The 14,856-nt window shown below is 46.9% G+C and overlaps 1 protein-coding gene across 11 annotated transcripts in view; it reads right to left on the bottom strand.

Moving 5' to 3' along the window:
- Window positions 1-14,856, bottom strand: part of LOC105495216 (CUB and Sushi multiple domains 2) — a 656,530-nt gene that overhangs the window by 188,713 nt on the left and 452,961 nt on the right. For all 11 annotated transcript variants that reach the window (XM_071096465.1, XM_071096467.1, XM_071096468.1 and 8 more), the window contains 3 exons: window positions 10,177-10,392; window positions 8,440-8,628; window positions 2,984-3,153 (listed from right to left, as the gene is read on the bottom strand). In XM_071096465.1, coding sequence (XP_070952566.1) covers window positions 2,984-3,153; window positions 8,440-8,628; window positions 10,177-10,392 — 575 coding nt within the window. The remainder of the gene's footprint in view (window positions 1-2,983; window positions 3,154-8,439; window positions 8,629-10,176; window positions 10,393-14,856) is intronic.

Raw genomic sequence — 14,856 nt, 5'->3', positions numbered from 1 at the left:
TTGCTCTTGTTTTTTAGTTTTGTTTCTCTAGTCATTTCTGCCTTTATGTTTAAAGTATCTTTCTCCTACTTTCTTCTGATTTATTCTGTTACATCATCCAAGTTACCCAAATCCTTATTTATCTTTAACTTAGGTGATATATCACAGACTTACAGAGGTATATTAAAATCTTCCATGATGACTGTAACTTTATTAAATTTTTTTACATTTCCAGCAGTTTTTATTTAATTTATTTGTGCTGTGTTATTTGGCACATAAAGTTTTACTGTGGATTGATTATCCATTTTATTAATATAAAATAATCCTCTTTTTCATTTCCTTATGAGATGTGGGAGAAGTTCTCAAATTTATCTTTTAATAAACTGATTTCATTTTTCTGTGGTTTACCATCTTCCGTTCATTGCCTCCATTCCATTTTTTAATTGGGTGATCATGTTTTTCATCTCTATTTAATCTCTCCTCATCTCAGATTGCTCTGTTTTCATTATTGCCTAGTTTTGTGTCATAAATATACTATTCTCTCAAATTCTCTTAAGAATACAAATTAGGAGCTTTTAAAGTATGTTTCTGTTCTTTGTTGCCTACAGAGGGGCAATTAGCTCTGATTCCTCAGACATGTCTCCGTCTTCTGATCTACTGAATATTTACACATATCCGGTTAATTTTCTGGTTGGTACACCGTTACAGAGGGAAAATGGAAATGGGGAATGGAAACATTCAGCAGTCTCTAAGGGAGAGCAGACGAGCTAAACTCAAAGAGGTCGTAGCAGGAGCATTTCTTACCCTGGTGCTAAAGAGTGTGTGTGTGCATGTGTGTGTACGTGTGTGTGCATGTGTTTGTGTGTACATGTGTGTGTGTGCGTGTGTGCACTACCTGGGCTCCCGCATCCTCTGTTAGTCCTCCCTGAACTCTGACCTAGGTTTTATGCCCCATGTCCCTCCTGCTTTTTTACCCTGAACACTTCAGAAAGACTCTCTCTGCTTATCTACTAAGCTGCCCACCTGACCCTGAAGCCAGAACCCTGACGGTGCCGTTGAGTGTGCACACCTGCTGACTATGTCTTAGGTGCTATTCTGAGTCTAGACTCCCTTAGTGAGGAAGCATGGCACTGGCCATACTCCATGTGACCTCCAGCAACCTAGGAGCCATTTGTGCTGGCTCTATCAGGTCACTTGCACAGAACCGCTGCTTATACTCCCTTCAAAACCTGAAAATTGTAAACTATGCCTCAATGCTGGCTTTTTGTGCTAATGGCCTTCATCCAAGAAAGCCTCTGCATTGCCCAGCTCACATCGCTCCATCTGTACTTCTACAGAGAGGAGGTCCCTCTGGCACTGCTGGACTGATTGCAGCCTCTGAGACTCAAATGGATGGAGAGAAGCGAAGGTCAAGGGTGATGCCTAAAGACATGGTTATTAGAAGGGCATAAAACCCTTGTCTTGTGTTCTCTTGTTGGGAGACACACACTGTTTTTATGTGGGGTTGGAAAGCAGAGCTTAAGAAGCCAATGGGATTGTTCTATCCCATTTCAGGCACATCCAGTTCCAGCCAGTGATCTCATGAGTGCATCTTCTTGGGTTCAAAAAGGATTAGGTAAGAGTGAGAAATGCATTTCAAACACACACACACATACACACACACACAAACACACACACACACTATACACCCTAGAGGACATATGCCCCAGGGGGTTGGCCAGGAGTATCCATATACTGTATATAAAAAGGACAGCACGTTTATCACATCTGGAGATAATCTGAAAGCATGGAAATTTAATGGTTTCTCTTTGGATTTTCCAGAGTAGTGGGCTCTGGTTCAACTTTTTCTAATGTAAGGACTTCTCTGGCTACAAGGAATAAAACTATATTAGAAAAAGCTAAAAAAATTCCTTGGCCTAGGATGAAAATGAACATGCTTTGTATGAGGCTTTCCTTGTCATTCATTTTATTAAGGCAGCTCTTTAATAAATTCTCCATGCTCAACTCTTTGATTACACAGACACACACCACACATTATTGGAGGTACTCAATCCATATTCTTTGTATTTATGCAAAGAAATACAAGACATATATGATGAGTGTCTTAACAAATCCTCTCTATGACCCTCTCTGTAATCCAAGTCTTACCATTTCTTTCTCTTAGATATGTCTTGAACTCACTTTCTTTAACCCCACTGCCACACCAGGCCATCATCGTGGTACACTGAAGCTACTGCAATAGCCTGTTATTCAACTAAAACATATGCAATGCACAAGTGCACATACACACAATATACTGACACAGGTGTGCACAGACACAGATCCCCAAAACCAAATAAATACATGGGAACTGATTCACACACATGTGGAAACATATTTTAGAAAGCATCCATAGCCATAAACACATAGCTACACAAATGAACACACACATGCATATATACACATGTTCTATGAGCTCTTCATTATCCATGTTGACAGTCAGGGTTCAAAATGGAAAACTGGATCCATTGGCTGCTCCAACCTTATTATTATTTTGAGACAGGGTCTGACTCTGTCACCTAGTCTGGAGTGCAGTGGCATGATCATGGCTCACTGTAACCTCAACCTCCCTGGTTCAAGTGATCCTCCCATCTCAGCCTCCCCAGTAGCTGGGACTACTGGCATGCACCACCACACCCAGCTAATTTTTGTATTTTTTGTAGAGACGGGGTTTTGCCGTGTTCCCTGAGCTGAATTATTATCTTTTATTATGCAGTCAACCCATACTCAATTACACACACATTTGATAGCAGGCAGCTTCCAAACAAACTCTAAAGCCATATTCTTAGATACCCATATACCTCTCTCTTTTGGTCCTCTCTTTCTCCTAGATGAGTGAGGACAGTATCTTGGGACTCAGGAAAGAAGGAGAAAGTTTGGATCATTCACACAGAGACAAAGGAGTGAGTATTGACAAGACTATTGCATAGTGTAACATACATACTCTGAAACTGATCAATTTTACCTTGAGGACATCTCCTTCGGAGAGTTCGAATGCCCTGGCTTTCAGCTGAATCCCCTTCCCTGGCTGGGTCTGGATGGAGTAGATGCATTCGTGATTGTTATTGTAGTTCACAGGAAAGTTGGGGGACAGCAAAGTACCCTGAGTGCCTGTGACTGAATTCCCACACTCAGCTGGAAAGAGAATCACAATAACCATAGATTAACCCCCATCAGCTGCATCCAGAAAGCAACTCACAGCTCTGGAGAACCTGACAAAGATGACAAGTTCATTTGCCTGTCTACCTGCCAAGATGCCTGTGTGTCTGTCCAGTTGTTGGACTGTTTACAGAAATGCCTCTCAAACTTAAAAAGAAATACTTCTCTACCTATGGTGCTGCCTGGTTTGCTTCTGTCTCTTGTTCTGTCTGTCTCTCTTCTACAGAAACAGAAGCTAACCCACCGGGCACCCTTTACAATTTCACAGTTCTATAAAGCAGCCGTGCCATGTACCTATTCATATAGTAGCGTAGCAACAGAAATGACCAAGGAGGAGGTCAGGGGAAGAGGGGGGCAGTTAAGTGAGGAGAGATGAAACCTTTCAGTATCACAGAATAGAAAGTAAGAGGGGGCAAGATCACATCATAATCGCTAACCCTTATGTGCAAAACAGCATGATTGACACTTTACAAGAACCATTTCAGTCATTAGTCACAACAGCCAGTCCCATAAGTAGGCACAATTATCATTTCTGGTTTAAAGATAAGGAACCAGGTACTCAGCCACTGAGACCAAGTCTCTCTGTGGATTCACGAGGAGGAGGGGACTGAGAACTCAACCTCCTAGGTCCTGGGGAAAGTTTTTAGCATAGTCTCATTGCAGCCTGTTTCATTCAACAGCTAATGAAATCACACCCTCCTCTGGAAACCTGCTTCTCCTCCTCCAGAATTAGTCATTCTTTCCCCATTGTTCTCATACCTTTATTTATAGCAGTCATCCCATTTTATTTGACTTATTTGTTAACATTTCTATGTCCTCTACTGCACTGTGGATCCTCTGGGGCTTGGTCATGTTACTGTCTCCTTAACACCCACTCAGTGCGTGGGCACGGCAGGCTCAGGGCATGCATGCAGGAATGGGATCTTTAATAATTGGAGGGCCCCTCCCTGTTCTTCCCTGTATCTGAGCACTTCCCATATTGCACCTTGACTGCTTGCTGCCTGTTTGTGTCCCCCACCTAAACTGTCAGTAACTTGAGGGCTAGGGTCATGCTGGATGAACCTATGAATTTCCAAGGCTTAGCCTGGATTGTCTGTAAAATAAATATTTACTGAATGAATGAATGAATAAATGAATGGATATGGAGTACACTGACCTCAGAAGATGTACAGTTCTAAAAATAATAATTAGGTTCCGGAAAGATGTAAATACAAGTCCAGATGGCAGGCCTGTTATTCGTGTGGACATATGGGGAATTTGGAGCATGCCTTGAATCTTTCAGGCAGCTGGTAGCAAGTCTGCTTTCTCTAAACCATCCCCAGTATCCTTTAGTCTAGGCACAGTCTGTGGCTGGAAAAGCCTTGGGGTTGACCAAAGGACCATTGCTTGGACCTTATAGTTAACCCTAATTACCCTAAGCCAGGAGCATACTAGACTGAGGCAGCATAGATGGAGCACATGGAAACCTTCAGAGCTGAACTGCTCATGGGCTTAGTTATATGTCTTGTGTTTTCTCTTGTCCCCAAGGCTGCTCCTTAGTCCTCTGAAGTTGGGGGCCATATGTCCCACCACCAAGTCCCGGCTTTTCTCAATGGACCCTCCTCCCTGCATTCTGCTCAATTCAGGACCAGCTTCAGTTTCCTAAGGCTTTATATAAGGCCTCATTTGTTTCTCTCGGAGAAGAAATCTGACTTTACAGTACTTTTAAACTTAGTCTGTTTGCAAAACTTCCAAATATGATGAATGTGCTGCGATGGCTCATAAAACTCAAGGGACAGCGGTGGACAGGCTCCCTGGGGGCAGTGGCTGCTGATAATTTACACAGACGTTTCCAGCATGTGTACATTTCTTTGATGATCTCAGATGAGGGTGGGGATTTGTGCAGGGGAGGGAGAGTTGCTTAGGGCCATGCATATGTAAACATTTATTACTCAGTCATATCACATGGGCAGCCTTCTGAAGCATCTCTCCATTTTCTCTGAGATACTACCTTTCCCTTCCATCCAGGCAGAGGCCTGTGGTGCAGTGGGATGATCATGGACTTTGGAGTTAGACACATTGTGTAAACTCTCTGAACTTTAGTCTCTTCATCTGCCTTCATCTGGACAATAATAGCATTCTCATAAGACTGTAGAATCAATGCGTGAGATTTTATATATAAGATAGGTAAACATAGGGGAATGGTTAGCACAGAGTAGCCTCTCCACCAATGTCCCAGGTTAATCTACATGGCTTACCTGCTTCCATTTGGGGCCCTAACTGCCTGCATTCTGGGACTAGCAGAAAGCTTGAGAAGCTTCTGGGAAGCGTGCGTTAGCTGCCTGAGGCTCACAGCAACCTCACGGTTCCTGATGCCTCTTGCCCTCTGCCTAATTCTCGACAGCTGGCTTCCCTTAAACATGGGCTTTGGTGTGTTTTTGGACCTCCTTCCTGGCCCTGCTTCCTGCATAAGAGCTATATGCCCCATCTCTGCCCCAGCACGAGCCTGTCCTCTTTCCCACACGCCTGACACCTTTACAAGGAGGGGCTGATAGCTTTAGATGTGGCCAGTCCTTGGCCAATCCCCAGGTCCTGACTCCCTGTCAGGCCTTTGTCCTGGGCACCAGGGAGGGGACAGGAGGGACAGAGGGATGCGGCGCTTGTTTCCGGGAGAGTTTCCAGAGTAACAGGGGAGGTGAACAGATGCACTGAGAAGCCAAACACAGGCACAAACGGAAACAAATAAATGCTCCAGAGAAACAAACAGTCACATCCGCAGGAAAGTGCTGCGGCTGATTCTGGCATCTATGACTTCTGTTGCCCCCATCAGAAGGGGTCTCGTGAAGGGCAGAGGCTATACCTTATCCATCAGCCTGGGGCTTCTGAGGCAGAGGGTTAGGTCTTCTCCATCACACCGGGATTCCCAAGGACAGGGCCATGTCTCCTGCTGCAGACTGGGGTCTCCTGGGGTCAGGACTGTCTCTTCTACATCAAATTCAGGGGCCCCTGATGTCAGGGGCTATGTCACCTCCCTCCCTGCCACCCACGTCACACTATGAATTAAAGCCCAGGGCTGTTCATCTCCTTCTCGGCTGGGAATGTTCCTGGTAGCACTATGTGGACTAAATCATCCAATTTGCATGGCGACTGGGAGCAGCCCCCGGTGGGCATTGCCGAGATGCCTCCAGCCTGAGCCTCGGCAGCCGGGCTGGTAGTAATTAGAGGTGATTATAATTACTGTGCATTATTAATAACATGTGAAACAGAAGACAAATGTAATAATGAAAATATTGTGAGGTGTCATGAACAAACAGTAATTGGAATAATAAGTTAAAGAATGAGTTTATGTAATGAGATCAATGAGGCAAGAGCTTAAGGGCTGTGTGCATCTGTGGTCCTGGTTAATCCCATTCAAGAAGAATTTCCCCCAGAACCATTTAGCTGAGGATGTTTTCCCAGAGACTAAAGGAGCTGCTAGCAGCCAGACATGAACTGAACCTTCCTGGGGTGGGCGGCGGGGTTCTATGTGTTTCTGAGCGTGTGTGGCCAGATCAGGGCGGGTGGATGCCTTTGGGGATGGTTATAGGAGACGGAGTAAACTCTGGGGTTATTTAATTGGTCAGAAACAGAATTCTGCCGCGCTTTGTTTTAATGTTTCCTTTCTGAGATTGTAAAAGGTTATTGGCAGAATAACAATAATTGGTTATTGATAAATACAGATTAAAAGGTTATTGGCAAAATGATAATTATATGCCACCTCTTGGTTTATGTAAATGATGTCATCTAACGTAGAGTAAAGCCTGTGAGTTGGATGCTGTTATCTCTGTTTTATAAATGAGGAAGCTGAGGCTGAGGGGGTTTGCTGGCCTGCCTGAGATCTAAGCGTTGGTAAGTGGCAGAGCCGTGACCCCACCTTGGCCTGCATGAGTGCACAGCCTGGGCCCGGCCCATCTTGCCAGCCTGTCTAAGCTGTCCTCGGCATAGCCTGCGGGCTCCATGGACTTGTCTCAGGCACAGCTGACCTCACCAGCATTTGAGATGCTGGTCCCCGTTTCAGTCAGTGCAGTGCTGCTTTGATCTGTTTTGTATATTTTTATGGGGTTTTATATAATATTTCACTTTACGTGAGGTCCATGGCTAACAGTGAGCATGGAAAATACTCCATGAATGCAGCTAGTGTTTTATCCAGCCCTACATTATAAGGATTGAGCAAACAGGTACCCAGGAGCCTCATACATTAGGGACAGACAGCAATCACTCTGCCCCGGGGACAATACTTGCTTCCCCTACTCCCTGGGCACAGCGCTCTAAACACACTTCTTTAAAGCTCTTGCAAGGAGGCAGGCAGGGCCCGGTTCCAACCTCCAACAGCTGCCTCTAACCTCCACATCTCCTGTTCTCCCTGCCGCTTGCTCCAGCCTGGCCTCTGAGCTGTTCCCCAAATGCTGAGCATCCTCATGGTTTGGGTCTTGGTCCTCTATTCCCTCTTCTCCCAGATATCTATCTCTGGCCAAATGTCAACTCATCAGAGAGTCCTTTTCTGACCATCATAAAAGAGCAACCCTAGCTCCAGCACTTTCTAAGCTGACTTAATTTTTCTCTGTATGCCCCAACACTGCCTGACACATCACACATCTACATATTCACAGCCTGTGTCCCCACCACCAGAATGTGGGCCACGAGTGGAGAATGTCTCTGTTTCGTCCACTTTTGTATCTTCAGAACCTAGCAGATGCCTGACATGTAGTGGGTCCTCTATACATGACCCCGCCCTGTTCCTTTTGTCCTCCCCTGCTGAATGGATGAAGTCTTCCTAAGGCATCTATAAGAGTGAGCACCGCCATTGGATTAGTAAAAGCAGCTATCTACTCCACCAGATGGGGACTCCCCCTGGGCAAAGGTCACACTCCCTCCTACAGGCTCACCTGGTGCCCATCCAGATTCCTCGGCAAGAGGCATCCTTAAGCCATGGGTCTGTGTGCTGAGGGTGGGGAGGTGAGAGTACTGAAGTCAACTTCATGTGAGTGCCCACTGTGGGCCTACTTTGGAAAGGTCACTTTAGTTTATACAGAACTGCCTGATGAAGCAGGGATTGCCATCCCTATTTTATAGATAAGGAGGCTGGAGCGGAAGGAGGTTAGGTCCCCTGCCCCGGGTCCCACCGCAGCTAAGTGTGGGCTAAGTCAGCCTCTTGGCCTGTGTGCCATCCACCACCTCACATCAATTGACTATAATCTGTCCCACCCCATTAGTGAAGCAAAATGAAAGCACGTGACCACCTACCAACACACCTTGGCAGAGGCGAGCTCCACAGGCGCCGTCTGCCCCCCAGGCACGTGATGCGGGCGGTGCCCTCCAGACGGTACCCGGGGAAGCAGGAGAAGGTCAAGGTGTCGCCCACACCAAACTGCAAGCCCTTCCGGATGCTGTAGGCTGGGACCTCAGGCTCCTCACAGGGCTCCAAGTCATACTCTGGAAAGGCAGCAGGAGATCTGGGCTCAGAGACATTGTGGGGAGATGGGAACGCACGGGCAAAACGCCAGGGGGAAAGGGCCAGGGACAACGAAAGACAGAGAAGAGGGCATGCGCACACTGGCCCACAAAAGGTGACACTGGCCCACAAAAGAGAAGTGAGAGCCCGAGGGGAGCAGAGGCAGAGAGAAGCATCGGGGAGCATAGGGAGGCAGAGAGAAGCATGGGGAAGCATAGGGAGGCAGAGAGAAGCACGGGGAAGCATAGGGAGGCAGAGAGAAGCATGGGGAGGTCAGGGTGGGCGGTCTGCACCCACTCCTGTGAGCAGTGGGAAAGGGCACAGTGTTTCCTAGACAGGCTTCCCAGGAGGATTTCTGAGGATCCTCAGCACTCAGCTCTTCTCTGTGCTGTCCCTTCATCTCTGTTTTAAACCTGTGCCTTGGGGCTCACAGGCTCTCCTGCTTCCTTCTCTCTGGGCACCAAACTAGGTAAATTCAACCAGCGGATTCTAGAAGGTCAGAGTACATGACCCAGCCTCAGGCAACTCCCACTGGGGAAGATACTCCAAATGCCTGACTAGAAGCCATGTCTCGGCTATGTTGGCACTTAGGCAGACGGCAAGCATGACCGGTGGCATTTATGGGCCAAAGCCCTGCCTAGGGCCTCTAGTGACAGCATAGACGTGACTAGTCCCTTGTCTGCAAGGGCTTCTCCCTTCAGGATGCAGTCCTCCAGGGCTGTGTGATAAGAAGGAGGGTCTCTCTCATAAGGGTTGAGTCTCACTGGCTGGATATGTCCCATTGGCCAAGCAAACCCAGGGATGTGACAGGTGACTTCTGCACTGGAGGGCTGACAGGGGACTAAGCTGGGCCACACCCCAGTTCCTAGAAGCTGGATGCCTCTTGTCCATTCCAGGAGGCATCCATGTGATACCCCTGGCCGTGGGTGAGAAAGGTGGAGGGAGGTACTCTGGGGTACTATGGGATAAGAATGGCGAAGGGCTCGGTACGAGAGGAGCCAAGGGTCCTCTTTCCTCCCTGAATGCCAAATAAAAGCGTTTTCTTTTCCAAATCCCTAAACACAGAGATAACTATCTATTACTATAAAATTAGCATTGATGAAAAAGATCCCAAACGAGACTAAATCACTCCAATATGTTAATTTCAACCCCCCTTTTTTTTTCATATTGCTGGGGTTGGGAATATGGAAGTGGAATCAGAAGAAAAATCTGGAATAACTAAGGTAGGAGGGGTCTTTTGTGAAGTCCTCTAGTTCATCCAGTTAGGTGGGCCATGTACAGAGCAAATCCTAAACACCTTTATAGAAGGAGAATCCTCAATGATCATGCTAACTCCTTCCAAGACCATTATAGGGAAGTTCTTACTTGGGTCCAACCCAAGCATCTTTTGCTGAAGCACTGAGGTCAATTTCCCAGGGACTGGAGAGTGGAGTAATATCCATCTGCTAGGAAAACCAGAGACTGGCAGCAGAAGGAGAGAGCGAATAGCTCCATGGTCTCTTCCCCTCAGGGACCCTCACACTCTTTACCTGAGAAAGTGATGTTGAATCCTTCATATGACATGGAGAAATCGGAAATGAAGCGGACCTGGGCAGTGAAGTTGCCATAGAGCCCAGCGCTGATGGGAGCTGGCAGCCGAGAGCCAGTCAGCTGCCTCAGGGGCTGGGTGAAGCTGCCGTTCTCAGTGATGAGGAGGTAGTCGTGGCCACTTTCCAGGTGGAAGGTGTGGAAAGTAAAGAACACACCTGCCAAGAAACCAGAAGGTCAGGTTGGTGATGGCGAGATGGCTGGAGCACCTTAGCTGCCAGACAGGATCTACACAAACATTTCCAGTTTGCAAATGTCTATCTGTGTGTATGACTACAAGCACGCATCAATAAACCATACAGGTGAATCTGAATGAAGGAAACTGAACACACAAGTGCCCAAAGATTCAGGGAGAAGAACACCTTTTTACAGTTGTCAAAATTTAAAAGAGAGATTTATGGCTCCACCTATGAGAATGCTTTAGAGACATTCATTAATTAATTCAACAAGCATTTGTGTATTTGTTGAGTCTTTACTATGGGCTAGGATCCAGGGTTAGGTGCAAGGGGATATACCAGGCATTAAACAAATAGCTGCAATACAGAGTGCTGAGTGCTGGAATGAATGTAGCTCAGCATGCCATGCGGGGCAGAACAGAAAGCAGTTGACAGCAGGAAGAGGCAGGTGGAGGATGGCTTCACCAAGGAGTAAACATTTGACATGGATCTTAAAAGGATGCATAGGAATTAACCAGGTAAGGGGAGAAGGAGTGTCCTAGGCAGAAGACCCATATATGTAAAGGGACTGTTGATTCCAGGTTTGTTGAACAGCAGCTGGGTGTGGCTACTCCTGGAATTGAAGTTGGATAGGTAGATGGGGGCCAGACCCAAGATTTTTCTGGATGCAGTGAGAAGGCTTCCTATCCAGAGTGGACCAGATCTCAGTTTTAGCAAGATGTTGGTGGCTGTAAAGAGGATGAAGTGGAGGGAGAGGAGGTAGGGAGATCAGTTATACTGGTGGCTGCTCTGCACTGGGAGAGGATGGGGCTTGGCAGAAAGAGCAAAAGCAGGAGATGGCCATGAGTCCTCAGGGGTCGGGGCAGGGTGGTCAAGACAGCAGGCATTTCATGCAAAGGGGAAATGACATGACATCTGGTGGCACATCCACCTGGAGGATGGTGATGTCTTCTGTTACCTGGGGAAGGGCAGATAGGAGGGAGGTGTGGGTTGTAGAAGTGTAATGGACTTAGCCTTTTCTGCATGCAAGCAGTGAGAGCTAGTGGGCCACTGGAAGGACAGATTTGGAAGTTCAGGATTAAGTGGGGACTACAGAGGTAGATCTGGAAGTCACCAGCAAATCATTGATATCTGAAGCCACAAGCATGGAGAAGAGGGCTAGGAGAGAGAGGGCAGAGTGAGAATCGGAGAAGGGGTGAATGGAAGCATGGGCAGAAGTGACAGGGAATAGGAGACTGGGCAAAGGAGGAGCGATGGGGGAGATGGTCCAAGAGCGGTCAGAGAGCTGGAAAGAAGGAGGAGGGAGCTTCAGTAATGGGGAAGGTTAAGAGCATAAAATAAAATCAAAGTAATGATATTCATTAACATTTCAAGCACTAAATATTTAGTGTCGCTGTCCTAACTGCTTTTACTTGCACTATAGCCAGCCTTGTCCCTTGGAAGGGAGATAGGAAAACTCATTTAATTCTACCAGGAACCCTGTGGCGTGGGTACATTATTATAATCTCCAGTTTACACCCAAGAAAACGGAGGCACAAAGAGATGAAGTCATCTGTCCAAGGTCACCCAGCTAGTATGTGGTAGAGCTGGGATCTGAACTAAGGCAATCCGACTGCAGAGGCCGTGCTCCCAGCTACTCCAGGGTGCGGCCTCTCAGGCTACAGAAAGAGAGCAGGTAGTAAGAATGGCCAGGAAAGGTAAGGGATCAGGGAGTGAGGGAAGTTATAGAGCAGTATGGTCTTAACACCAAAAGCAATTCTAGAACTTGTCCAGGTGGCAGTTGTGTTTGGTGGGGCATGTGTGTAAGTGCGTGGTCACGTACATGGGCATGCCTCATGTTGGAGCTTGAATCCAGATTTGATGTGATGGATGCACATACAAATATTTAACTTGAATGAACCATGCAGAATCAACCAAGTGAGTAGCCTATGGGACTATGTGTTGTGGATGGTGCCAGGACAGGAACATGTTAGACTAGGACCCACCTGCTACTCCAAGTGTGATCCCACTTTCTACTCAAAGTATGGTCCATGAACCAGCAGTATGGTCAGCACCGGGAGGACTTACTAGAATTGCAGAGTCCTTGGCCTCCACTGAAGACCTACTGAATCAGAATCTGCATGCTCTTTAGATCCCAAATGATTTATAGGCACTTAAAATTTGAGAAATATTTCTCTAGATAATTACTGCTACATTTTTTATAAATGATGGTTGGAGCCAAGCCTCTAATGCTAAAGCATTTTAAAGGTTTTTATATCCTTGACTCCCTGTTGATAGAAGCTGGTGATCCTGGAGGATTTGGGCTTCTGTAGATAGAGATGGAGGAGACAGAACTCAACAGAAGTGATGGGACCAGAGATGCAGCTTGTAAATACCCTGTTTCCAGGCAACTGAGATGCATCAAGTCCTAAGCACCTACCAAGTACCAGGCCTTGTGCTAAGCACTGAGAAAGATCTCCCAGTTTAGTGGAGAAGACAGACAAATCACTACTAGTGAGAATCCAGAGTGGGGCACGGAGGAAGAGTGGGGAACTATGCCTCAAGGGTTGGGAAGGCTTCATGGGGGTCAAGATCCTTGATGTGAAAAGGCTTGTGGGTGCATGTGCCCACATGCATGCTATACTCCTGACACATAAACATGTCTGCAAATGAGAAAACTGCTCTCAGTCTATACAGGTTAGGAAATATATGTCCTTTCCCTCCTACCTAGGACATGGAGTTGGGTGGAGAGTGGGTGAGACCCAGTCACAGGTGGAAACAAGTTGATTAAGCACCACACTTTGCACTCTATTCTAGCATGCAAATAGACCCCTTCCAAAGGGGTACACATTTGGCTGGGATTCTAAGGATGAGCAAATATCTGAGATGAACCTCTGGGTTTCCCAGCTGTGCTGATTGCCTGGGGCTTTTTGGGCCATTGTGTGAAAATGAAGACATTGTCCGCAGAAATACAGAGGCCCCACGTTGGAGTTTGAATCCAGATTTGATGTGACAGATGGACCCACAAACAAATACTTCACTTGAATGAACCATGCAGAATCATACCAATGACATCAACACCACATAGGAGTGGAAAGAGCAGAGCAGTGGAAAAGTCATGCACTTGGGGGTAAGACACACCTGGATCAAAAGGTCTTGGCTAAGGTTGCTTAACACCCCAAGTTCCAGGTTCTTCAACTATAATATGTAGGCAATAATATCTCTCTTACAGGTGACATTTACCCCTGAAGTGAGGCATAACTGGGAAAGCATGTGCAGAGCACGCAGCACAGTGGCTGGCACACAGTAGGGGTGCAACAGAAGGTGTTCCCTTTGCTCAACTCATCTAACTCTCAGACAGCCTCATGGGTTAAAAGGTGTCAGCTCTAGGGTTTCAGCAAGGGCACATTCTCAGGATTCCTGAATTGGCTGTTCCCTTGGACTGGGCAGGTGGCAAGTTGAACGATTTCACATTTCACAGAGTTTTGAGTTTCCTGAGCCATACTGCTGCCTCTTAGGGAGCAATCACAGAGAGCAGCTTAATAGGTCTGTTAACCCGGATACTCTTACAAACAGAGAACGAAGAATGCCCTCTGGAGAAGGGCCTGGGCTCAGTTCAATTCGATTCATATCACCAAATGCTTCTTGAGTTCCTTATGTGCCTGGCATAGAGCCAGAAGCCAGGGAAACTGCAGGAAACAAGACAGACCGATCTCTCACAGAACTCCTCGTCTATCAGGGAGACTGATGATGAAAATGCAAGTTCTCTATAGTGGAGCAAAGTCTGAAATCGTGGAGGTACAGAATGCATGCTATGGGAGCCCAGGGGAGAAGAGCCCAATCCAGATGCAGAGCTGGGGAGACGGGGTCAGGGAAGGCTTATTAGAGGAAGGGGGTTCAGAAGGATGAAGGGCTGGCCAGGCAAGGGCGATGGTAGAGATTCCCATTCCCCTTGCTTGGGGAGAGGAAGTGTTCCAGAGAGAAGAACATTGTAAAAATGTGCAAAGCTCTAGAAGGGAAGGGAAGCCTGGCAAGTCCTAGAAACTGAAGGAAGTTCTGTGTAGCTAGAACTTAGTTTAGAGGGCTCAGAATGAGGCTGAGAAAGGTAAGGACTATGAAGCTGTGCTAGCTATTTTATTTTGTTTTTTATTTTTTGAGATGGAATTTTGCTCTTGTTGCCCAGGCTGGAGTGCAATGGCGCCATCTTGGCTCACCACAACCTCTGCCTCTTGGGTTCAAGCAATTCTCCTGCCTCAGCCTCCAGCGTAGCTGGGATTACAGGCATGTGCCATCACGCCTGGCTAATTCTTTTGGTATTTTCAGTAGAGACAGGGTTTCTCCACGTTGGTCAGGCTGGCCTCGAACTCCCAACCTCAGGTGATCCACCCGCCTTGGCCACTCAAAGTGCTGGGATTACAGGTGTGAGCCACCGTGCCTGGCCTAGCAATTTTATAATTTGGGGATCTA

The sequence above is a fragment of the Macaca nemestrina genome, chromosome 1 (genome assembly GCF_043159975.1).
Source record: "Macaca nemestrina isolate mMacNem1 chromosome 1, mMacNem.hap1, whole genome shotgun sequence".
Taxonomy (NCBI): Eukaryota; Metazoa; Chordata; class Mammalia; order Primates; family Cercopithecidae; genus Macaca; species Macaca nemestrina.
Note: the sequence above shows the minus strand (reverse complement) of the source record. Positions and strands in the feature narration are given on the sequence as shown.